Source organism: Poecilia latipinna, unplaced genomic scaffold (assembly GCF_001443285.1).
Source record: "Poecilia latipinna isolate Pla-1442-1.1 unplaced genomic scaffold, P_latipinna-1.0 Scaffold1123, whole genome shotgun sequence".
NCBI lineage: Eukaryota > Metazoa > Chordata > Actinopteri > Cyprinodontiformes > Poeciliidae > Poecilia > Poecilia latipinna.
The window spans coordinates 6750-30819 of NW_015113739.1; the positions used below are offsets into that span (position 1 = coordinate 6750).

At 37.6% G+C, this 24070-nt stretch overlaps 1 protein-coding gene across 7 annotated transcripts in view; it reads left to right on the top strand.

The window, feature by feature from the left end:
* Positions 1-3122: 3122 nt before the first annotated feature.
* Positions 3123-24070, top strand: part of nav1b (neuron navigator 1b) — a 42007-nt gene continuing 21059 nt past the window's right edge. For 4 of the 7 annotated variants that reach the window (XM_015052614.1, XM_015052615.1, XM_015052616.1 and 1 more), the window contains exons 1-3: positions 3123-4177; positions 11060-11162; positions 12272-12628. In XM_015052614.1, the coding sequence (XP_014908100.1) occupies positions 3487-4177; positions 11060-11162; positions 12272-12628 (1151 nt within the window). In that variant the 5' untranslated portion in view covers positions 3123-3486. Of the gene's footprint in view, positions 4178-11059; positions 11163-12271; positions 12629-21526; positions 21704-24070 lie in introns of those variants that run through there. The other 3 variants (XM_015052619.1, XM_015052620.1, XM_015052621.1) reach the window with 2 other exon arrangements.

The following is a 24070-nucleotide window of genomic DNA, read 5'->3' on the forward strand; positions in this document are numbered from 1 at the left end:
AAGCCAATTTATTTTACGGAAGAATAAGAATAATAATAATAATTTACAGCAAGGTTTCAATAGGCTCTCGCAGCGCTTAGCTGCTCGGGCCTAATAAATGAGAAACTCCTAATCCCTCAGGCTGGTTGCATTCCAGTCAGTTCACGACTTTCACTGGGGATTCTTGTTGAGGTTACTTCACCACATGAACTATCATGTGACCTTTAAAAACTCTTCATGTGCCTTTAGCAATTAGCTTTTCATGAGAAGATTTAATAGTTTGGAGGGGGGGGATTATAGATAAATGCTTAAAAAGTAGACAGTGAGAAGTTATCACCCAACTGTTTGAAAACTTGATTCTTCAAAAATGCAACTTCTCAGGAAAGAAAAGTATATATATTGCTTCTAAATAAATAAATTCGCATTGTTTGGTTATACATGAAAAAAATCTGAATACATTTGTTAATGGATTTGAAGAGTAATGCTAATGATATTTATAATTTATGTTTTCTTAAAATCTTACATTCTCCTAAATTTTTAAGTTTAACTTATTGATTTAACAATTATTTATTCATAGCAGCTGGAGTTGCCATAATGTTACTGAAAACAAGAAATCTGAATTTGCTCTAAAAAATCTGATACTTATGACACAGTTAAAGAACTCCCTCAAAGATGTTAAGAAAAATATTTCAAAATACAACCTGTCTTTCCAATTAAAACCTGTGCATTACTTCTTAGATGGAAAGGAACCAAAGAAACTTAAATTTTTGTAATGAGCTAGACTTATTTGGACAATTTTCAAAAATGTTAAAGTTTCCTCTGGAAAAGTATATAAAAACTGCCAAAGAATTTTGTCGGTGAAAGTTACAATTTGATTAAGCCCGAATTGTGACTGCAATAAGTCAACTGATGAACCTGAAGCTTTTTTTCTTTAGAATGGTCTTCTGCCTTAGACTTCTACACTGCTATAACTAAGAACAAGTACATTTCCTTTTTTTTTTTTTTTTTTTTTTGTTTTCCCCCTTGGAGCACACGTGCAGGTCTTCCTAATGTTACTCATTTCATTACATCATAGCAGCTGAGAAGCACAAAACTGATCGCATCTGCTGACCAGGGAAATGCTCAGGAGACAGCTGTGTGACTGTGTGTGTGGACACGCACTGATGTTCCAGAGTCACATGGACGGCCAGCTGGAGAACGTAAATCAAACCCAATTTTGGAAGAAATGAAAGATTCTACTCCACCCTTCCCTCCTGAGGCTTGGCTGCGACTGAGTGTTCTCACTTTGACTGAATGAGCAAAGCGTTTTTACACATGATTCATGCTAAACCCTCAAAATTAAAATTACTAACCAAGAGTGTGTAGCCACCTCACTGAGTGAGGGTGAGGGAGTAATGTTATTGGATTTTTTTAAATTTTGTTTTTGCACTTGCATTTTGCTTTCACATGACCTGTTTTCACTTATGGACATTAGAGTGTGTCTTACCTGTCATAAAATTAGTTGTGTGAGCATATTTTGATTGCAATTGTTACAACTGATGCTTAAATATTTAATGGTTTAATTGTGGTCTTCATAACAACATTTTTTTATTTCATTTATGGCAGTGTGCTGGTACATGATTGGACTTATCAAATTAAACTAAATGATTTTATTGAGTTCTGTATGCACAAAGTATACAAACATTAAATATAAATATATTTAAAGAAACAACTATTTGACTTCTATCATTAATAAAAAGGCAGCATATCTTTTTTTTCAGTCTGTTGTAAACTTTATGTGCAAAACATGCAGGAATTAGTTCTGCTGCAATGTATTTGCTAATTCCTACCCTGAAACAAATCAGCTATTCAACATAGGAATGAATATAAGGTCATCACTGGTGTTCTTCAGTCAGCTGAAGAGCAAACTCGTGATGTCGAAGAACAAGTCTTGTCATTGTTTCCACTGACTAATTCCCAGATTACAAAATTAGTGGAGCTTAAATCACACCAGGTGCCTTAAAACCCAAATAAAGAGAGCAGTGGAGTGTGGTGAAACCTTTTGTGAGAGTTGGGACGTCTCCTCTGGACATGGCAGCTAGCAGTAATGAAATCACATAGATTTGTGACATGTAGCATGGTCTCCTCCCAGCATAAAAATGGTTACTGAACATGTCCTAGCATGATCAAAGGCTATAAATGTGGATTGTGTCATAGTAGCCTGTGGAAAAGGTAAATGTGTCTTTGTCATCTGTCTTTGAGCACTGAAGTCTGGCGCTGATGTGATTTAGGCTGCAAGAGAGGGCGGTTTCCATGGAGCAGTCTTGCATTCGAATGCCGCAGAGCCCCCGGAATCTGCCTGTGCCCTTCGGGACACTGTGTGGAATATCTTTGGCAGAAAACAATTCCATGCCTTAATATTTTAACTGTATTTTTAATTTACCCATGCTATTTTATTGTGCAAATGTAAATGCATTTAAAAGTGACTTAGAAGATTTTTCCAAAGTGCGGTTTTGGACACTTCACTTGCTTATGCTGGCACATCTTATCATTCACTCTCTTATTTGTCAAGCTGCAGGGGTTTTTTTTTGTTGTTTTTTTTTTGCATACATAATCTTTCATTGCCTGTGTTTATATAGAAAACAGCTGGAAGGCAGTGTAGAAATGGTCAGCAAATGATTTATAGGGTAGGAATTTTGGAATAGATATCATAAGGAAGCTCAGACAGGATCAAGAGATAATCTGGTTGCTCCAGTTGTTACACTGTGTTGAATTATGACAGTGATTATAATATGTGCTATATTTTGCAGCTATGCTTCTGAATATCTATTGCTTTGATTATTAATAACAGGATCAATCTGATTTATTCATCAAAAGTATTGAACAGTGAACCCTAGAGGTGAAGAGGGGGAGGGGAAGAACAAAGGACTCACAGAAAATGGTGGGAAATCAAGATATGTTAGAGAATAATTGGATGCTGGTGTTAAAATCCATCCTTTCGTTGCTCACTTGTGTTTGACTTATTCTGGTGAGAGAAGGTAAAGCATCTTTAAACCAAAGAAAAGGAACGGGCGGAAGGAGGATGGGAGGGAAGGCAGAGGCGAAGGAGAGACAGCAAAGAGCAGAGGGGAGGAGGCAGTGCTGTTGCGTGTGCCTCCGCTGTCATTCTGCTGCTGCGTGGTTCGGCGGCAGGAGGGCGTGCAGAAGGGAGGAGAGTGGAAAAAACACTGGAGAGGAGGACAGAAAGGAAAGAGAGAAAGGGAGCGCCTGGGCTGCACTGCAACTGCAGCAGCTGCAGCAGCTCGTCAGGAAGAAAGAGGGAGATAGAAGGATACAGAGGGAAGGAAAAGAAAGCAGCAGGATTGTCTTGGAGGGGGAAATTTACATGTATGATTCCACACAAGGAGACACAAGGAGAGGAGTTTGACTAAGGAAGACTGTTTTCCCCCTCCTGATGCATTTTGATAATGGTCTCATGGAGGAGGCGTGTTTGGGAATAGTGTGAAAGGCAAAGAAGGAGGTTTGAAGATGGAACGGACGGATAGCACCAAGGCATACGGCCAAGCAGATGGCAAAGGAGTAGGCATGGCAGCTAAGAGGGCCAAGTCTGGAGTGCCCCAGAGCACACAGCGTGGGGAGCTGAAGGTTTATCGGGCTGGCAGTTCTGAGGGCAGGATACCAGTGCCCTCCAATCTTCGCAAGCAGAGGTCGATGACAAACCTGGCTGTCCTCACTGATGCTGAGAAGAAGCTGCACCTATATGAGCCAAAGTGGTGTGATGACATGGCCAAGCCTGGAACAGGGCAGACCAAGACCAACAAGCCAAAGACCACAGGGGGTGGCAGTAGTGCCGGCGGGGGTGCCCCCCTTTCTCGAAACCTATCCAAATCTGAACATTCACTGTTCCAGGGAAAACCCAAGCCCTTCAGCGCCCTAGCTGCTCCCTCTGCCCTGAGCAAGCAGAGCCGAATACCTCGTGGTCCATTTGCTGAGGTGAAACCTTTAAGCAAAGCACCTGACGACGGAAAGTCAGACGATGAAATCCTCTCCAGCAAAGCAAAGGCCATCCCAAAGAAAGCTGGAGCCGGAGCTGGAGGAGAATCTGGCTCCAAAGCCCAGGGAGAGGAAGGAGGAGATAAGCCTTTTCTGAAGGTGGACCCAGAGCTGGTGGTGACAGTACTAGGAGACCTGGAGCAGCTTCTTTTCAGTCAGATGTTAGGTAAGTAGGTTTGGGTGTCGTACTACGAGCTAGAAGCACTCATCATGCTATCCCCTTCTCTGCACCACGCCCCCTTTGATACAGCAACACGGCACCTGCTTCTGCTGCAGGTCGACATTTCTCCTGAGCGAGTTTTTTTTGCAGTTCACCAGGGGGAGGGAGCACAGCATGCTGGTATTCCTTTTGTTTTATTGAATGCTATTTTAGCTGAACTGTTTCACAGAAAGATGAGCAGATACTCGGACATCATAGCACGCCATTGTTCATATTCTTCCAACATGTGGCTCAGATGTCTGATGGCCAAAGGCTTAAATTATCTGAAATGTGCTCACTTGCTAAATTAAACATTACAGGATGACTTCATGAAGCCTGGGGGGGTTGTGAAATTACTACCAGCAGATTGATTATCTTTCTAAAGCTCTCATTTACTGGAACATGTGTTGGAGGCTCAAGGCTCCATCTAGATATCCATGCACGCTTCCAAAAAAACCAAAGATGTTGACAAAAAATGCTGAGAACGACATTTTGCCATATTGAATTCCTTTTTCAGACACATATAAACCTCTTCTCAGCTTCAATCATCTCCAGAGTTAGGTTTACACCTTCTCTACTACTGTGATCAGGTTTTTGGAGGTCAGGTTTTTGGATAGACTTCATACATGAAAATAGGATTTTAATAATCCAAGATGGTGATTAGGATTCTGATGGCTGATTCTTTTGTGTTTTCTTTCTCTTCACACATGTAGAGTCGTTTGTATTCACTGGCAAGTGGAACATTATCACCTGTAGTCACATCAGAGAACAAAGCATTATCTTTGGAAATCTGCCAGATGTTGTTTAACACAAAGCCTGGTTTACATGCACTCAGTCTTTCCTAAAATAAAAAAGATGAAAAAGATGTTTCAGCTTTTATTTTACTTAAATACTTGATGCTACATTTAAAACTGCATGAAAGGAATGTGATCCCCTATAAATATAACCAGAGAGAGAAATTTTACATTGCAATACCACTGATGAACCTGGATTACTCGATTGATTCATCTACACAATTTCACGCACCGCTATAGTAGAGCAACATTAAATCTCATACAGACAAGCATGCTTTTGCTCACATGTGATTTACTTTGTATCATCAACATGACTCCTCAGGCCTTTTAACGAACACATCTGTTGCGATTCGACATGTTACCCGTGCCTCATTAACCAGTATAGAAATGAATCATTCAAGTTTGTCACAAATTATATACCAGCCAGTAAGAACTGTAAACAACACAGGGCAGATGGCATCATCCACACTTCCATGTCCTTTGTGGGACTGCAAGGAATTGTAGCACAAGAAGAGTATTTCCCTATTTCCAGACGCCTGAAGGTTTTAAAGATTATTTGCAAGTACATCAAGGGTCCTTCATTATTGAGTTCAAGTAGGGAACTGATTATTTGTAGTAAAGATGAACATGGTGTGGTGTGAAATGTGCGTATCAACCCCAAAGCAACAAAAAAATGTTGAAGAAAATGCTTACTGAAGCTGGCAGGTGAGTGTCATTATCCACAGTGAAAGAAGTTCTATTTTAACTTGCTCTGAAATGTCCCTCAGTATAGTAGAAGCCATTGCTATAAATGCAACATAACAAGGCACAATACATTTTGCAAATACATTCAGAGCAAAAGTCTATAACTTATGGAGACTATGTGAAAATAGGCTCTGTGGTCTGATGAAACCAATGGTGTAATGATCATGATTATAAGTACATTTGTGGGGAAAACTAAGGACTGGCAACACTGGGTTGTATGGGTGTTAAGGTCAGCTGTGACTTTAAGATGCTAGCCATGAAAGTTAAAGCTCAGTCAAAAGTGAATCTGTCACCTGGAAGTCCCTCAACATGCCACCAAGCTGACTGAAGGACAACAAAATCGATGTTTTGAAGTGGCCTTCACAAAGCAGAGTTCAGACCCAAAGAACGTTTGACTGAACAAAAAAGTCATGTGCAAACAAGATGACCCATAAACTTGACTTATTCACATCAATCCTATGCTGGGGTATGTAGAAGGATCCCTAAAGGCTTTGATCTAAATCATAATGTTTTTAAAAGTGTTTATAAAAAAATGTTTATAAAGGTCTACATTTGAAATAAAAAAAACTGGAAACATGTCATTTTATTTTAATTTTTAAAGTGATTCCAACAAGAGTCTGTTGTTACTACTGCATGCAAATGTGACTCACTGTTACAGACTTGTTACTGCAATGTCGTCTTGGCAAATCAAGACCTTTCAAAGATGAAAACCTGACTGTTCAGAATGCTGATGTGGCTACTTGACCTTATTTTGTATGCACAAACATATCTGACCCTAATCTTGGGTGACCCTGTAGTGCCAACCATCTTAAAGTACATCTGGACGCTTTTACCTGCATAACCTTTATCTTTTGCCTTAGAAACTTGCTTTGTGCTTTTCATACCAAAAATCTCCTTGTGGATTATGGCGGGACTCTATTATGAAAGACAAAAACAATAGGCCAATACCATAGTTCACTTTAGATGGTCTTTATTGTGCTCATCATCAGGTGAAAAAAAGTTGGAGAACCTGTGCAGCATATTGACCATATATGTCCAGATAGGATACATAAATAAATAAATAAACCTGCAGTTCCTTCACAGCAGCTCAAAAGTCCATCACCATCAGTGTGACCTGTTTGGAAATTAAACTCAGTTTCAGGGTTGGTCAGACCTGTTTTATAGTCACAGGCTCTGCCCACAAGAAAACACAACAAAAACAATTACTAATAACTCAGATAACTATCATCAAAATATACAAAATGAAATAAGTATAACATTGAAAAAACAGAAGCCTGTAACCAAAATGCAATACTCAATTTAATAGAAAACACTCAATTAATACCGTGTCCTGATGACGTCATTACGTCGTCACGTGACTCCCTCCCGGCGCGTTTTAATCCGGAAATAGCTTAGTTTGAATATCTGAATCGGGAAAATGTTTGACACTGAAAATAAGCTAGGATGGATATAACAGCTGAGGCAAGAACACTGTGTGTACACTTCTCGATGAATCGCGTCAGTTTGTGCTGAAACCAAACAGTAAGTTAACGGGTGTGCATATGTTTGTACGCTTGCATGTCGGCACGGACTTTACTGTAGGACTGCGTCGCAGCTCGTGACGTCACATGAGTAAAACCAAATTACAATAGTTTCTGTTTTTCACATCATTTTATGAAATGTCTAATTTGATCACTATTCTTAAACGTACTTTTTAAAATTTAGCAGTGGTTAGTGTCTGTATTTTGCTTTCTTGAAGCAGAGCAATAATTCAATTCTGAAAGACACCTTTGACTCACTCTATTAGCTTGAGTTAAATTTATTTAAGTTATAACTTAACATCCAGTCAGCATGCATGCTACTGTAAGTAGCTTTATATTTATGGCCTACTGTACATTCAAGGCACAGTCAATGCCTTATATTGAGCTGCTTCAGCTGCATACCTTATAATGAGCTTCCTGAAAGAATGGTTTTACTTTTCAACATAGAAGGTCTCTTTGTTTTCCAGCAAAACATCAAGAATTATGTAGTTAGTTAATGGTCTCATTTATTAAGCTGTCCATGTAAATTTATGCTTCAATCTCAGGGATAAAAAAATATCCAAATGCTGCCTTTGCAATGTGAACATAAAAATGTGTTCTTCATGCTGAATTTGTACATTAGTGGACCAAAACATCAGGTCCACTTCAGATAAGAAGTTTGAAAACATTTTTCAAAGTGACTGTTTTTGCAGCGTTGAATCCTTGAACAATGTGTATTATTAGAACAGACCAATTGTTGAATGCAAAGTAAAAAAGAAAAGGAACAACCTCATTTCATAATAATTGTCTGGGTTCTGTCATGTCAGATCTCTGTTATAATAACCTTTATTCGTTACAGTGGAAAGGAAAATGGGACAGGAAAATAGTCGACATTGTTTCAAACATTAAAGACATTCTGGAGTCAAAAATTTTTACTTGCATATTTTCAGGTAAAGATACCACATTCAACATTAAATGTATTACAATTATGTATTTGGCAATGTTTACTTTTCCTCATTGTTTTCAGAGTACTGCCACTTCACTAAGCAATGTCAAAGCTTGTGTAATAAAGTAAAAAAAAATCTTTCTGGGAAGATAGAACAAAGCAGAATAAAAAGTAATCATGGCACCTGATTAAAGCTGCAAAATCTTCTCCTTACTATCTTTGATTATTTATTACACTGTCTTAATGAATTCAAGCCATGTGCAAGACCTTCAGTGTGATTTGGCCATATTTGAAGAGTCAGAATTTTTTAAAATTATATTATTTTGTGAAGTTTGACATGTACTGGTTTATTTCTTTATCAGTTGGAAACTTATCTGAAGTTATTTTCAATTCACAAAATGTTCCTCATTTAGGTCTGCTTTATATCAACCAGACTGTGGCACATTTAAAAAAAAAATCATAACATTTATGAACAAGACCATCTGACAGTGGGGAATTATTTGCAGGTGCTACATCTGCCTTAGGAATATTCCAAGTTTTCCTTCTCTGGTGTTGGCATTTCTGCAGTGCAGGATGCTAAAGGACCACCAGCTGTTACACAGGGGTCCAGTGCATTTTTCATACAGGATGTATTCAAAACAGATGGGATTCACACGTGTCTTATATTGAGCATTCCTGCTTCAGTGCATTCCATGGGATTAATTTGATTTTGTAGGATGTTCATCCCTCTTCATTCTAATAAAACTGGTTTCCCTTGAACTTTTTTGGGTGACAGGTGGTATGTTAAAAGAAAAAAAAAATCACCATAGTGCCCTAATAATATGCTGCTATATCCCAGTAAAACAATTTAGCTTTTCTCATATTTATGGAAACCTGACCAAGATTCATGGGTTTATTTTGCCTCTTATTCAGTATTTTTATCTCAAATGTTTAAAATTACCTTTGCAAATTATAACAGCAACTAAATGTGAAGGACAAAATCAGTCCTGCAGGGCACAACTAAAACGTGCAGAATTAAAGTGTATTAAATGTCTAAATGAGACATTGAGCAGTAAATTAAAGGAGAACTAGATATTTCCAACCACTTATGTTTAATCTCTTAAAAAGGATGGATAACATTTCCTGTTTTTCTCACAGTAATTTTATTTGAAACAATTTTCTACTTTGAAAAAGAAGTGCTTATTTACTGAGTAGAGACAAAGTCATTTTATGAGAAAATAGAAATGTTATCATTTCCTGTCTACAAAAACGTAGTGAAGAAAAGTAGAGCAATAGCACTGAAGTAACAATTGGGTTTTGTTAATGAATTTATAGCCACATTTTGTACATAAGAAATCTCTAACTGTAAAAAAAAATGATGGTATTTGTTAGTTGGCACATGATTTAGATGGAGGACGTACACCCCTTTTTGATTTTTGAGTTTGATGTATGAGTAAATGAATGATCTGGTTCAAAAACATGCAACAGATTCACGGCTGTCATTAAAAAAAGAAAATGTATACAACAGTTTAAAGTTGCATAGTAAAATAACTATAAATTTTCTGCTTTAACAGAACTGTATTTTAATCATTAGCAGATGTGAGCGCCTCTCTAAAAGTAGAGGTCTTGGCAGTTTGTTTCTCAGGGACATTCAGGTTTCCAAGGTAACACATTACCAGGAAGGAAAGACATCAGTGATGTTGCTACACATCATTTTGCCGAACAAAGATTTAAAGTTTTTGCTGATATTGGCGGTTTCACAAGCTGTAGAACCACTGGTTCCTTTCTCCTTTTTTAAATCCTGTTATTTCTATTTGGGTTTCATCTTTTGTTTCTTTTGCCAGTTTTCTTCTGGCAAAAGGCTGGCTGTATTGGGTCATCAGTCAAATGCACTCAAATTAAAATTTGACTTAAATATCTCAACGCTTTCACAGCTTTGGAAATTACATAGCTTGATGATTATGTTTATCATTAAGCTTTGTAACCCGCAGCAACCAAATTGGTCACCAAATATGTAAGGGCAAACCTTTAATAGCAGATGTTCTTTTTCTGTTTTTTTGCTTACAAGTAGGTGACGCAACAAGTTTTAAATATACAAAGTCTGTTTCTGCTTAGTTGATTTGTCTGATTTATTTTCTTTTGATCCTTTACTAAATTAGTTAAGCATCCTCGTATAAGCTCAGCACGTTACTGTTACGTGTGGGGTCCCCTGACGTCTTTGCCACTCACCCATCTTTCCTAGTTAATGCATTTATTGGTCATTTGTCTTTCCCTTGGGTTATTTGCCTCAGCTGCGCAGTGGAAACCCCCAGATTCCTGTTTTTTATAGAGACATATTTTACAGCAAACACAACAAGACCCCTAATTGTATTGTAATATTGATTTGACATAGTCATAACCCAGTGACTTTATAATGCATGCAGCTGGGAGAAAATAAGCTGACATAGAGTAACCGTAGAGTAACTCTGCTGTGGGTGTAATTCAGCTTGGTGGTACAGTTCAGGCATGCGAGTCTTAGCTAATGATCAGTGGATCGGAAAAATACAGTTGAGAAGGAAAACATCTGAAAGAGATCTTGGGTGTGGTGGGAATGCCCCTGCTGGGCAATCTAAGTTGCAGACAACTTGAGGAAGTACCACATCAGTTCAGAGGGGTGTAGTCTGAAATAGTGAAACAGCCCATTACTCTGCCTAATGACCTGAACATACACTGGATGAGTTTCTGCATGGAAAACAGCTGGCACACTAATGCAGATGCAAATAACGCAAACCAGCTTTTACACATGCAGTTCATCAGTGTTTGTGTGTAAAAAACACGCTAAAACAATACACACTCAAGCATAAATGAAACAGAAGACACCTCTAAGATGTTCTTTATTTTCACACAGATCCAGATTCCCAGAGGAAGCGAACTGTGCAGAATGTTCTTGACCTCCGCCAGAATCTGGAAGACACGATGTCGAGTCTGCGTGGCTCCCAGCTGACCCACAGGTAAACACATCTGGATCTACATTTGCTTTTTAGTGTAAGCGGTTGTGTTCTAGACCAGCACAAGATGAAGTTTTGTTTTGTTTAATCAGACACGATTGATATTTAAAGAAAAAGCCTGAACTGAAGAAGATTAACTCACAGAATGAATCAATATATAACATAATCAAGAGTAAACAGTTGGGCCAAAGCTGCTAGGGGGATTTCCACCTGGTGCACATCTGGTTTCCATCTCTTTTCAAATGGCCGTCTCACTTCAGAAATCTTTGTTTTTGATGGAACAACAGTAGATCTAAACATGGATTTGTCACAAGAGGAGTGTACAACAATTATAGCAGAAAGAATGTGACATTTTTGCAATCCTTACTGTAAACTAGGACTTGCTATGTATTTTTAGAATTAAAAGAAATCAAAATAAGTTGTGTTGATTTTTTTTTTTTCTGACTGAAATTAAAACATGCCTTTACATAATATTCTTGTGTTGTGTGAGTGCTTGGTCAATCATCAGCGACAGAAAAATAACTGGCTTTTCATTTGCTGAGCTCATTTCTTCTACCAAGTAATTTTGTCTAAAATCTTGTATTAAATCCTCTGTCTCTTGCAGATGCCATTTGAATACAAGATAATCAACAGTTAACTGAGAAAAAGAAAAAAATATCGTTCTCAATAATTATAAATTATCCACAAAGAAGAGATAAAAATATCTACAGACTTTGCATTATTTATTTGGTTGACTCGGTTCATCGAGTTGTGCACTCCACAGACATAGCAGATGCTCGAGGCTTGGTGTTTTTAACCCTGACCTACTTATAAAACAAGTAAACTTTGGGATTCACACACATATTGCTGCATTTAACTGCATTTAAAAATATCAGGTCGTCCTTATTTGTGTCTTCATGTTTCATGCGGTAACTTGTCATAATTTATTCCCTGAAGAATGTTTGACATTTCATCTAGTTCAAGAGCAACTTAATATGAGTTTCTTTAAAGGACTCTTTTAAGAGAAAGCAAAATGTGCTCATTTAAACACATGTGTGACATTTTGCACATATTAAGCTTTTTGAGTCAAATACAACTGTGGAACCCTCTGAACCTTCTCTGTATCTTTGTAGCTGTATGGATAGCAGCAACGTGGGCTATGACAGTGATGAGACCAATGCCCGCAGCATTTCCAGCATGTCGAACCGCTCCTCCCCTCTGTCCTGGCGCCATGGTCAGTCCAGTCCTCGTCTTCAGGCTGGCGATGCCCCATCTTCCACAGGTGGCGGATACCCGGGCAGCAAGAGCTCCTCCCAGTACACAGCCCACACCATGCCTGCTCGCTGCTCCAGTCGCCTTAGTAGCACATCTCGCATTGAACTCATCGAAGGTCTCGACGATGATCCTGATCTCAAGTCTGGTTACCTGAGTGATACTGACCTTCAAGGAAAGAGCCTGCCAGATGATGATGACGACAACTTGGCCAATGGGTGAGAGAGGAGGCTTTTAAACTTTTATCGCCATAGCAGAAACAAATGAGGATTGCAGTATAACAAGCAATAAGTTAAAAAAATGGAACATTTCCACTTGTCTGTTAAAGTAGTGATGAAAAAGCATGGCATTTAATAAATCAGGTCAGAGTAAAAATCACTAACGACCTCACCGGGATGTCATATTCACACAGACGAGCAGCGCTTTGAAAGCAAAAGAAAAAGATAGGCAATATATTTGATCAACATCACTCTTTATGTCAAGCAGCTGCTCATCTGATGTAGATGTCTGGAACATTTGATAAAGAAAGAAATGGTATTTTAGCACCTCTGTCTGTACCAGTACTACTAATCATGCAAGCTGTTTAGTGGTCGAAAGTTAATGAATAATCAGACATTTAAATCAGCTAATCAAAATTATGATCAAGAGAATAGAACACTGAAAAACAGCTTCAAGACTAACTAATAATATAAATGTCAGCAAAACAGCAGTTATAAGATTACATCAGCACAGCAATGACATATGAGGTGGAGCGGGTAGGAGGGAAAAAAGGGGGGGAAGGTGTGTGTGTGTGTATGTACATGTGTGTCGAAAGCTGGTGTCTGTGTCAGAGGTAGAGATGAAGATTGGAGAAGGGAGCCTTGATAATGTCCACATCTGGATAAAACGGCGCCAATTTGGAACAAATTAAAGGGCAATAAAACACTACACACGAGGCCTGCCCTTTAGTCTTTAGAGAGACAAAGGAAATGTTTCTTCAGATTCCTTTGCTGCATGAAAAATTTGGACAAACGTCTATGTTGCACCTTTGTGAGGGAGAGCAAAAGAGGAGAAAAGAAAGCAGAACCATTGCACAGTCTTGGCCTGGTTATTCAAAACACTATTTGCCACATTTTTTTTCAGCAGCGCAAAGAAAGAATTACACAGCATGCAATCAGCAACTCCTCAGAGAAACAGTGGGTTCAGCCACTCAAAAACACATTAAACCAACATTATGAAACAATGTCTCTATCATTCTATTTTTAACTTTAACTTCTCCCTACCCAGGCACTTTAAGAAAGTTCTGTCGTACTTTGAGGTGATCAGTGTCATAGTCAAAGCGATGTCCAGGGACCGGTCAAAAAAAATAGGGCATCTGGCTCAAACAGCTGGATGGGTTGTTTGGGGGAGTCGTTGGTTGCGTTATGGATTACCTCCCAAGTCAACTATGAAAAGCAGCTTCCAGCAACCATCTGTTGTACACTGGAAATGGAGGGACTACAGGATGTTCTTCAAGTTACACTTTGAAGTTTTAAAAGCCCTTTCTTCATCCTCCAGATGAAGAATGAACAGTTAATGCATGGGCGTCGTCATAGGAGATTCTCACTCCAAAGACAGTTTGTTTGGTTCGCTTGAGATTTATAAAGGTTTTCTGACCTCAACAAGATGGCTTACAGTAGTATGAATGCTGGTAGATGCAGTCCAATCAGTCTGCTTTAGGAAAATAGGATCCAACTCAAGTATAAAAAGATAAAGTTAGTTGTTTAGTTAGTCAGGAAATCTGATTTGGTAACCAGCCAGCATCCATAGTTTAAGAGACTTTCTTAGACTCCCAAATGTTTTTTTTTGTTGTTGTTTTTTTTAACTACATTCATAAGATGTACCTATTTCAGCTTCTACATTGTGTCCATGTTTTAATTGAACTAGTCATTCTTTAAAGTGAGGGAAAAGTAATAACATTTTTTAGCCAGCTGGTCAACAGTGCACAGCATCATGTGGCAGCACCACATTACTATATGCTTGATAGAGACTGAGAAAATTCAGGAACTTTTTCTCTTGTGTCTCATTAAAATTACTTTAAATAATCAGAGCACTGATGATTTTTTTGTCTGATTTGAAATGGTGACACTGTCCTGGCTTATTAAACAGATTTCATTAAAAAAAACATATTTTCTACCATTTACAGCTTTCTTAGAAGGCTTATTTGCTGACTATAACATCTTATTTGTCCTGATTGAGAATCTCATAAGGTTACAAAGTATATAGCCCCACACTCTGTGTAAGGATGCAGCACGTGCCGAATGCATTAAATAGTTTACATTTCACAGATGGCAATTTTAATGTCTTTTTCCTCTTTTTTTTCTTGCTTTTCTTTTGTGCACACTCAACTGTCACCATGGCACTTGTCATTTACCGTCCTTTGTGTGTCGTTTAATTTCCTCCCACAACTTTCAGAAGACGGTGAGACTCGGAGAGTGGCATAAAAAGAATCAAGGACAGTTCTCTAGAGTGGAGTAGCAGCTTTATCTTTGTTGCACATGTGGAGGGATTTAAGCTCAGCCTCTGGAGCACTCTCGAGGCCCTGTGTGCCAGGTCACATTCTTACTGTGTGTGGTAAGAAGAAGAGAAGAGATGACACACATTTAAAGTTATTTGGAATTAGAGCAAAAGAAAAAAAAAATAGAACAATTAAATTGGAACACGTTGGAATTGGGTTTGTTGGAATGGGATGAAAAAGATGGATAAAAAGAAAATGAAGTGCAGAATATTGTTCTTACAATCTACTTAAATTTACATGTATTATACACCAATCCAGATACATTTATGCGAGAGTATGACTACGACCCATTTGCCTTGCTTTTTATATTACATATGCAGCCCAGATATTGCGTAAGTTATAATACAAAGAATATTTTTTTCTTAAGAACAGCTCATCATGCTGTGTGCCAAGGCACAAAAGATGTATACATTAAATGGATAAATCCATTAGACAGATAGATCAATTTCTTGATGATTTATATTCTGAAACTTTGAATCTGTTGAAACCGTAAGTTCTTATGCTTTTCTCGTTACCCTTTACATGGGTTAAGTGGAAAATGTACTTATTTCTGCAGCAGAAAAACCTCTGTGATGGTGCTACGTCACAAATATTAATTCTTCCTCATAAATTTCCCAACAACCTTTGGAGCAGATAAAAAGCTAATCCACTTTCTGAAGCGAGTGCAGAAGCCCAAGCTCCCCGTTTTCTCCTACAAAATGTGTGAACCATTTGCATTCTTACTACATCCCCCTACACACACTTACAGTTCGCCTCATTGAGAACCATTAGCTCCCTGGTTTTGAAAATAGACCAGGCTCCTGCATGGTAACCATGGAAACCAGCTGAAAATCGACTGTAAAGTAGAGGTGCAATTTCTGTTCCCTTTCACTAAAGGCCCAGCTTTTTCTCATCTTTACATAGTTAAGTGATCTGAAATTAGACTTAACAAAATGTCTATTTTATTTTTACAAATGCCGTCTTTTCACTAAATTTTTAATATGACAATGATTCTGCGTATAAATTTGTGGAGAAAAATTATCATACCGTTTCTCAATTTTGAAGTCTCAAACATTGTTGTGTAATAAGGATTGATTTATTCAGTCAGTCCAGACAATCCTGTCTGTCTGTATAACTGTGTGCTATGTGACTCTAATCACTTTGGCTTCAGCATTAGTATTCTGATACAACAACATACTATGTATTTGCTTAGACTTGTCCTCTGCTCAGTCTGTCAGTCAGAAATTACTTGAATTATCCATACACAATTCATGGTCTGTTCTCCTACTCTTAAAAAGTGTACAAGAATTACAAATAATAATTTTAGACATCTTAAGACACCACACATTTGTTAGAAAGACTAGGAAACTATTACAACCATATTCTCTTTTATTGGAAGTAGTGGGTGATCCAAAATGTAAGCAATGAACCAACAATAATCTCGCTTTGTTTTGTTATTAATTTTTGCTTTCTCCCTGACCTGATTATCACAAAAAAGTATATTTTCAAAAGCCCTTTTCATTAGCTTATAAGTAAATTTGGTGTGTAGCACTGAAATTACATTTGTCTGTGTGGATGGGATTGGTTTATCTAAAGACAAATTGATGAATTTCTCAACAACATAATCTTAACACAAATCTTATTCTGCGGCCATCTCTGCAGGGAATGTATGGATGGATGGTTGCTAGTCGATCGCAGCCATTAGTTTCTTCTTTTTATTTTGTCCAAAACTACTATCTCTACTGCTAAAATTGTGGCAAAAATATATTTGATCTTTCTTTTATGATAATTTGTATGGTTTGGTTTTCAGACAAAATTACATTACTGACAAGAGGATGTTCATAGTGTCACATATTGCACATATTTCTTTATATATCTTTACACAGCGGGACCATAGTAGATATGTAGATATTTATGGGGCTTTGTCCATACAGCAGCACAGAGGCAGCAGTGCAGAGTAAAGGATGTAGGCTGGTTCAGCAGCAGCATCACCACTGATCACAATCGAGCACCAACACAGCTCGGGATGGGCTGCCATGGCAACCGTCCTCCACTGACCCAGTGATGGGCTTCCTTGTGTGTCAGTGTAGTAGCTGCTGAGCAAATGAATGTGCATGTGTGAGATTCAGCTGATGGTTTGTGTGAAATAAAAGGGCTGAAAAAAACTGGAGAAAAAGCAGCTCTGCAAGTAAATGACTGTAGAGAAGCTATTATGAGACATTCTTTTTTTTATTCTTTGAGGGGCAAAACAGTGTGCATGTTATTTGTTTATTTCTGATATTTACAAGATGGGATTCCCTAGATTAGCAGTGACACTAATTGTGGAGAAATGTAGCTTTATTTGCTAATTTAGGTTTAGGACATGTCGTGTTTTGTGTGATAAATTCTTACATTGCTTCTGTGATCTATAGAAAAGAATTTGACTAATTTTGCAACATCAGCAAAGGTATTCTACCCCAAGCCAAGCTGTGCAGTCTGTAGTTTCAAAACATCTACAATGTTTTGAATGTGCCATATTTAGGTCAGTTTTTGAAATGCTGGAATACTAACAGCCTTGCTCACTCCCTGGAAACTGTCTATTGACAAATGCATTCCATTATGCACCAAAGGTTTGCTGCAGTCATCCGATCCTGGATCGGTTCCCTCAGCAGTCTGTGTTTAATTTCCCTTTCCTGTCTAAGTTCTGGTCTTAGTCACTTTGTACCTCCCTGACTGTTAAAACCTCCCATATTTTTCTGACCCATTTAAATCTATCAGTACAAAAGTTGCTGCTTTGGTCTGTGACAAACACTTTGGAGAATACAATTTTATGAAGTCCAGTGAAAAGTATTTCTAATTTCTGAGTCTTTCTCACTGTCACTACATTATTTTAAAGAATGCAAATGTGTAGTTTGCATTTGTTTAAGGGACATAATTCTGTCTGTTATGGTATAACATTGGTTACTGTTAAACCAACAGAGCACAAAATCTCCCACGGTCTCTCTAAAGCACATCTGGGGTCAATATGGAGCTCTCAACAAGGGTCATTGAAACAATGACTTACAAAGACTCCCCTAAAACCAAATGTGCCTTTACATTCACCAGAGTCCTCAGCGCTGTGAATAATAAACCATTACAGCAGCACCCCCGGGACTGTGAATCATCCCCGTATCATGTCTGCGTGTGGTCGTCTGGATATGTTTGTGGTACTTGCCGTTCAGCCCCAGGTGGAAAGTTTTCCAAAGTTGGTACAGAAATGATTTTTTAATGGTTAGCTGTGCTTTTTTTTTCAGCATAATCTCTTCACAGCAAGCAGCTACTCAGCAAAAAAAAGCACATTAAACATAAACACAGATTAGAAGAAACCTATTAAACCAGATAGTATTAAAATGGTTGAATTGTTGTCTCTAGATTTGGTGCCACGTGAGACTTTCTCTGTTGGCCGCCTCAGTGAGATTTCAGACTTCAGTGACCGATCACACTGATTTTGACTCTACATTAATTTTCTAGGCCAGTAATCAACTGCCATGTCCATGTTTCTAGGCCCCTTAGATATATGGTGAATACACTTTGTGACACAGTCACTGATGCATCTCAGAACCATTTACTTCACTGTTCTGCAATGAAAGCTGCCCAATCCTATTTGTTTGGCTGTGTTCAACCTTGATACGAATCAAAGTCATGCACCAGGAGGATCCGAGGTTGTGCTTCTTTTTCCATCTTTATTCACTTGAAATGAAATAAACTTATGCTGACATAAATCCCCCGCTCACGGTGCTATGCTTTGATGCTGTCTTTCTGTAGTAATTTCCCACACTGTGCTTCAGAATTGGATGCAGCAGACAAATGTCTACTCCTCCTATGATTCAAAAGCCATTTAGTTTTCTGAATGCTAAGTGGTGCTTCATTTTGATACACTGTGAAAGAGGATGAACACTACATTTTTATCTCGGGGTGAGTTTGAATTATTTCTGCCCCCTGCTGGTGTCTTAAAATCATTACCTAACATAGAGACTGCAGAAATTCAAAGTATTCAAAGTATAAGTATTAAGTATTAGATGCAGTGCAGATTGTACATTTTGAGACTTATAATAGAGAGGTTGACTTTTTGAATGAGTAGGAACAGCACAGTCTGGTGCAGCTGTCTCCTACTGGGATTAATTGTTATCCAACACATTGCTTTAGAGCAAAACACAAATTTGTTGACTTATTTTTCAACCTTTTATGCAAATGTTAAACCAACAGTTGCATGACTGATTAGCTATGCATAGATTATAGCATAGAAAAATCATAGCATAGATTAGCTATGGTTTTATGTACTACTAAACAGATCATATTTGATTAAAAATAAATGATAAGGAGTGTCTTTATTAAGAGTGGCTGAGTTGGTAGAGCAGGTGAACGACATACAGAGACCGTAGTCCTCAAAGTGGCTGTACTGGGTTATTTTGCCACATCTTCCTATTTTCTCTTCACCCTCTTTCCTGTCAAACTGCTGTTCAAATTAAGCTCATAAGTGCCAAGCTAATCTTTAAATTAAATTAGTAATTTCTATCTTTTATTATGTCTTATGATGTTTTAACAGTGACACTGGTCCAGCCAATCAAATGTTTTTAAGACCAGTTTACCAAAAGTGAAGGAAACAGCAACAATAAGAGATCAAAGGCAACTACAATTAAAGGTCATAATGTAAGAATGTTTTATGTCTCAGTCAAAGACAGATGCTTTGATATCGCTCTGCATTTGCCAAGTGTAAATGTCCCAAAAACCTCATGTTGGCAGCTTTACAAAACATACAAAGCAAATTTACAGAGGATGTTTTCTTACACAACCCATTTGCTTATCAGTGTAGTACAGTTGTTACTATAAAGTGCAAACATTGCTGGAAGGCTGTTTGGATGACAGCTTTTTTTGTAACAGTGTGGTCTGGCTGAGATAAACAGGATATGTGAGCACCGACACACTTTTTTTTTTGCCCTGTAAACATTTCAGATCAAATATCATTCTTGGAAGACAAATATTCATTCTTTTAAGTTGTGTTAAGGAATAAATGCCATATGTGATCAACAGCTATGTAAACCACTGATTTATGATCCTTGTGAGCAAAGCAAAGAAAATCAACAGGCATCAGAAGAAATAGTGTTCTCCATTAATATTATCATTATTTATACTTAAGGTAAAGGTGTGTACAAAAGTCCTGAAATAAATTGTCTTTGAGCATTTGTAAACTTTTTTGTCTCCATTTATTGTGAAGCTTTGACCTGCAGATACAATCATTGTAGAAAGCACAACATAATAAAAAGTAGTATCTTTGTTCATCTTTCCTGAATAAATCGTAGATATGTTTCACTGTGTCATAGAAATAGCTTCTGTGCATTTATTAACAATCATTTAAAATATCACTGATAATGAAAAATGCATAGTTGTGCTCTTATGTTTTGAAATTACTTACCTGGTAAGTATGTTGAACCCTCATTTTCAGTCTGAATAACTTGGAGGGTTTACAAATCAAGACCGATGATGTGGATGGGGTGCAAATCCATCTTGTCCCAAAGCTTTGACCTCCTGGAGTGTTTTACTGACATGAGATCACCAGAAATTGCAATGAATATAACTGTTCCACTACTAATGAGAGGGGGAGGTTGGGTTTTCCAAAGCTGCTCATGCATCACTGGAGATCCTTGTGTCATCTGTGGGCTTGTGGTTTCACTTGGAGAGATTTAGATTTCTACCTTGAACTGCATTTTTTTTCCATACTGCATTTAAAAATGTCTTAATGTATGATAAATAATTTTGTAAAGAACATAAAAGTCAAACTATTTGCAAAATTCTCTATAGGCTGGCTTTTGACTTTTTTTTTTAGATTGTTTATTAAAGTGCAAGGTTATTATGTAAAATCAATTTTTTTGAGCTTTATATCATGTTATAATGTAATTGCGTCATAACAAACAGATGTGTAGTGTTGCTTCAGTTATTTCATGCATGTTTGAGAAATCCTTTAATCTCCCCTGGTAGCCATTCGGGAGAAAACACTTGGTGGAACTGCGCATCCTCTGCACTTATACGAACTACTTCTCAGTTCAATGAGCTTAAGAACGGTTGTAAACAGCATCATGGAGGAGCATTATTGTGTTGATATGCAGAAGGTGGAGTATTGGACAAAGTAGGAACTTCTTAAAGAGACAGATGCCCATTTCAAGCCATCAAATTGCAAAGTCAAATTTATTTTAAATTATGTTTGGTATACTGTATACACATAATTTTTATAACAACAAATGTAACATAGTTACTTAATTGCGCTATAAAATGATACTATGTGCCTGGAAAATACATAATATGCGCCCTTTAAAATTTTCAGCGTCCGTAAGGACGTTTTTAAGTTAATTATAACTATTATAGAGCGAGAGTTTTTGCCAAGTGTTAAATTAATGTGTGTTAATTTCCTAGGAAAGCAAGCTAAAGTTACAGGGTTAGCGTCGTCATTGGTGATCATCCTTTCATTAAACATCGGAGTCAGTTCTCTCTCTCGCTCTGTCTCGCTCGCGCGTCCCGTCTCCCTCTCTCGTTTTTCATTTGGGGATGGGTGTAGCCTGACTCCTTTCTGCTGGCTGAATGAGTGGTGAGAATGGGTCTTTGCTTTCACAGGATGTGAATAGTACTCGCTTACGGACAATTAAGAGAATTTACTGTCACTTAAAGTGAAAAGCTAGAAAAAGACACAAATGAGCGGTCGTGTTTTGAAAGTGCCTCCGTTGCGGTCAGCGGCAGGATCAAGGAGGACTTTACTTCTTACACCAAGGTAACTCTCCGACTCTACGTGCACTTTTAGGTACATTTAAATCCGCCGATTTCGTTCACTTTAAACGCTTTTTTTTTTTTTTAAATAGACGTTGATCTCTATAGCCTGTTGGATTATGAAGTAATAATTGAAATAGCGCAAAATACTGAGTATTTTCACAGGGAAAAAAAAAAAAAAACACATCTAAAAACACGTGTGATTGTTTTAAAATACTGATTTTATTTGGTTGTAAAATTATTAAGGCCAGTGAAAGGAGATTTTGAATGGACACTGTAATGTGGCTGTTAATTATCTCCTTTACTGAAATGTACCTCCTGTATGGAGGTTCAAACGAGCCACCATTTTAAAAATATTTATATTTTTTTTACTTAAATGTGCACATATTACAGCTATAAGCAATTATGTAGATAATTGTTAAAAAGTACAGGCATGTTCTTGTTTGCAAAAAGCTTATTTCATGGTTCAGCATGAGTCACGAAATACACATAAGCAATTTGTTTATTCCGTCAGCCTTACACATCAGTAGATAGTCAGGTCTACCTACTGCCAGTTTCAATAAAGTCTGCTATGCAGGTGACAAATGAAATGTTGCATTGCATGAACCATAAAATAAAGAAATACTGAAATAATTGGTTAAGATTTTCCAAACTATTAAAGAATAATGTGATACAGTCGGCATGGAACTAAATATGAACTTTGGTCACTAATTGATAAACAATATATTTATTGGTAAACGATAGATGCGACTCAAAATCAAAGACAACCATTACCAAAAGATGTCACACTGTGAGACATCTTCAGATGCAACTGTTTTTTTGTTTTTTTTTTGTTGTTTTTTTTTGTTTTTTTTGTGAGATGGATGAAATTATGAACAGTTCCAATTGACAGACAGTTTTTAATACCTTAAGAGTTTTGCTGGAAATCTGAAGATTATTTTATATTTTAAGCATCACAGTGAGCCCAAGAAGTAATTCCAGTCAACATCAAGATAACATGATCAGAAGAAAACAAAAGTTTTGGAATGGCCAAGCCGAGTCCAATTACAAATCTTGCCAATTGTGACAGTCACCTAAAGAGGGCTGTGAACAAGAAATATCTTCAATGCATATGGAGAATATTTGCAAAGCAGAGTGGGAAAATATCGTCAAGTTGAGATGATGAATAGACCCATCCCATATCAGAGACTACAGAAAGCTGAAATTGAATCAGAAGAGCTTCAAGAGACTAATCATTTACCTGAATTACTGCATCTTTTTTTAGTTTGTTTTATTTTATTTTTTTTTCAGTTGAATGGTATGATATAGACTATAGTACCTTATATGTGGACTAATCTATAAAGATAAAACAAAAATCTTAACCTCATAAAAACCTGAAAACTTAACAGAGGTGCTTACACTTTTGGTAGCGACTGTACCAGATATATTTTCTTGGTCTTTTTATTTGAAACCAAGGTGAAATCAGAAAGTGTTCTAAAGATAAAGTGGTTTACAACCTTACATTGTTTATATCCACAATGTTTACCAATACCGTTAGCCTTTAGATTACTGTTTTATGTCCTACCAACTATGTAAAAGTTGTTGGAATGTCCTCACTTTCTTACACTCTCCAGCCAATCAATCATCTTAAACATTTTTAGTGAATCACATATCAGACTAGCATCATAAAGACTCTGGAGGGCAGCCATAGAAAGCAAGAAACACCAGTTAATTGCCCCACCAAACATGCACTCCGTTGTTGTACTCCCACACTCTCCCTGTCTGGGTTTTACCTCACAGAGCAGACAACTTGGCTTGTAATATCAACAACCCACAGGCCTTCCTCTAAAAGTTGACATCCCTGTGGGGTTATTCACAGCCCCTCTGTGTCGCCCCTCACAGAGGAGCTATTGTCTGAGAATACCACAGAAATTTGCACTGAGTGGGAATCGTTAAACTAATCCAAGAGTCGACGGTGTTGAAAATATTTTTGAAAATATTAAATCAAACCTTTATTCTCTTGTTTTTGAACTCAAACTTTGAAGCTATCCACCCATAACCACAAATCATCTTCTAAGCCATCACTTACATAAATGGTCCAAATCAGCACCTTAAAGAAGTGTAACTCACAGCCACTGCTCTGTTTTACAACTTCAGCCATGCCACTCATTTCCTGCCATGTGATTATATTCAATTCTGAACGTGTACAAGCCATTTTTGTCTCCCTGTGCTTTTCTGTGCAATCCCATGTTCCCATGAAGTCTGCAATTAGCCTTTGCTAATTGCAGACTTCATACCCACAAAGGGCATTTTCAGCTCAGTGGAGAAGTCAGAAGAAGAGAAGAACTGATTCAACTCAAGCAATGACTCAGCTTGAAATGATCATATTAAT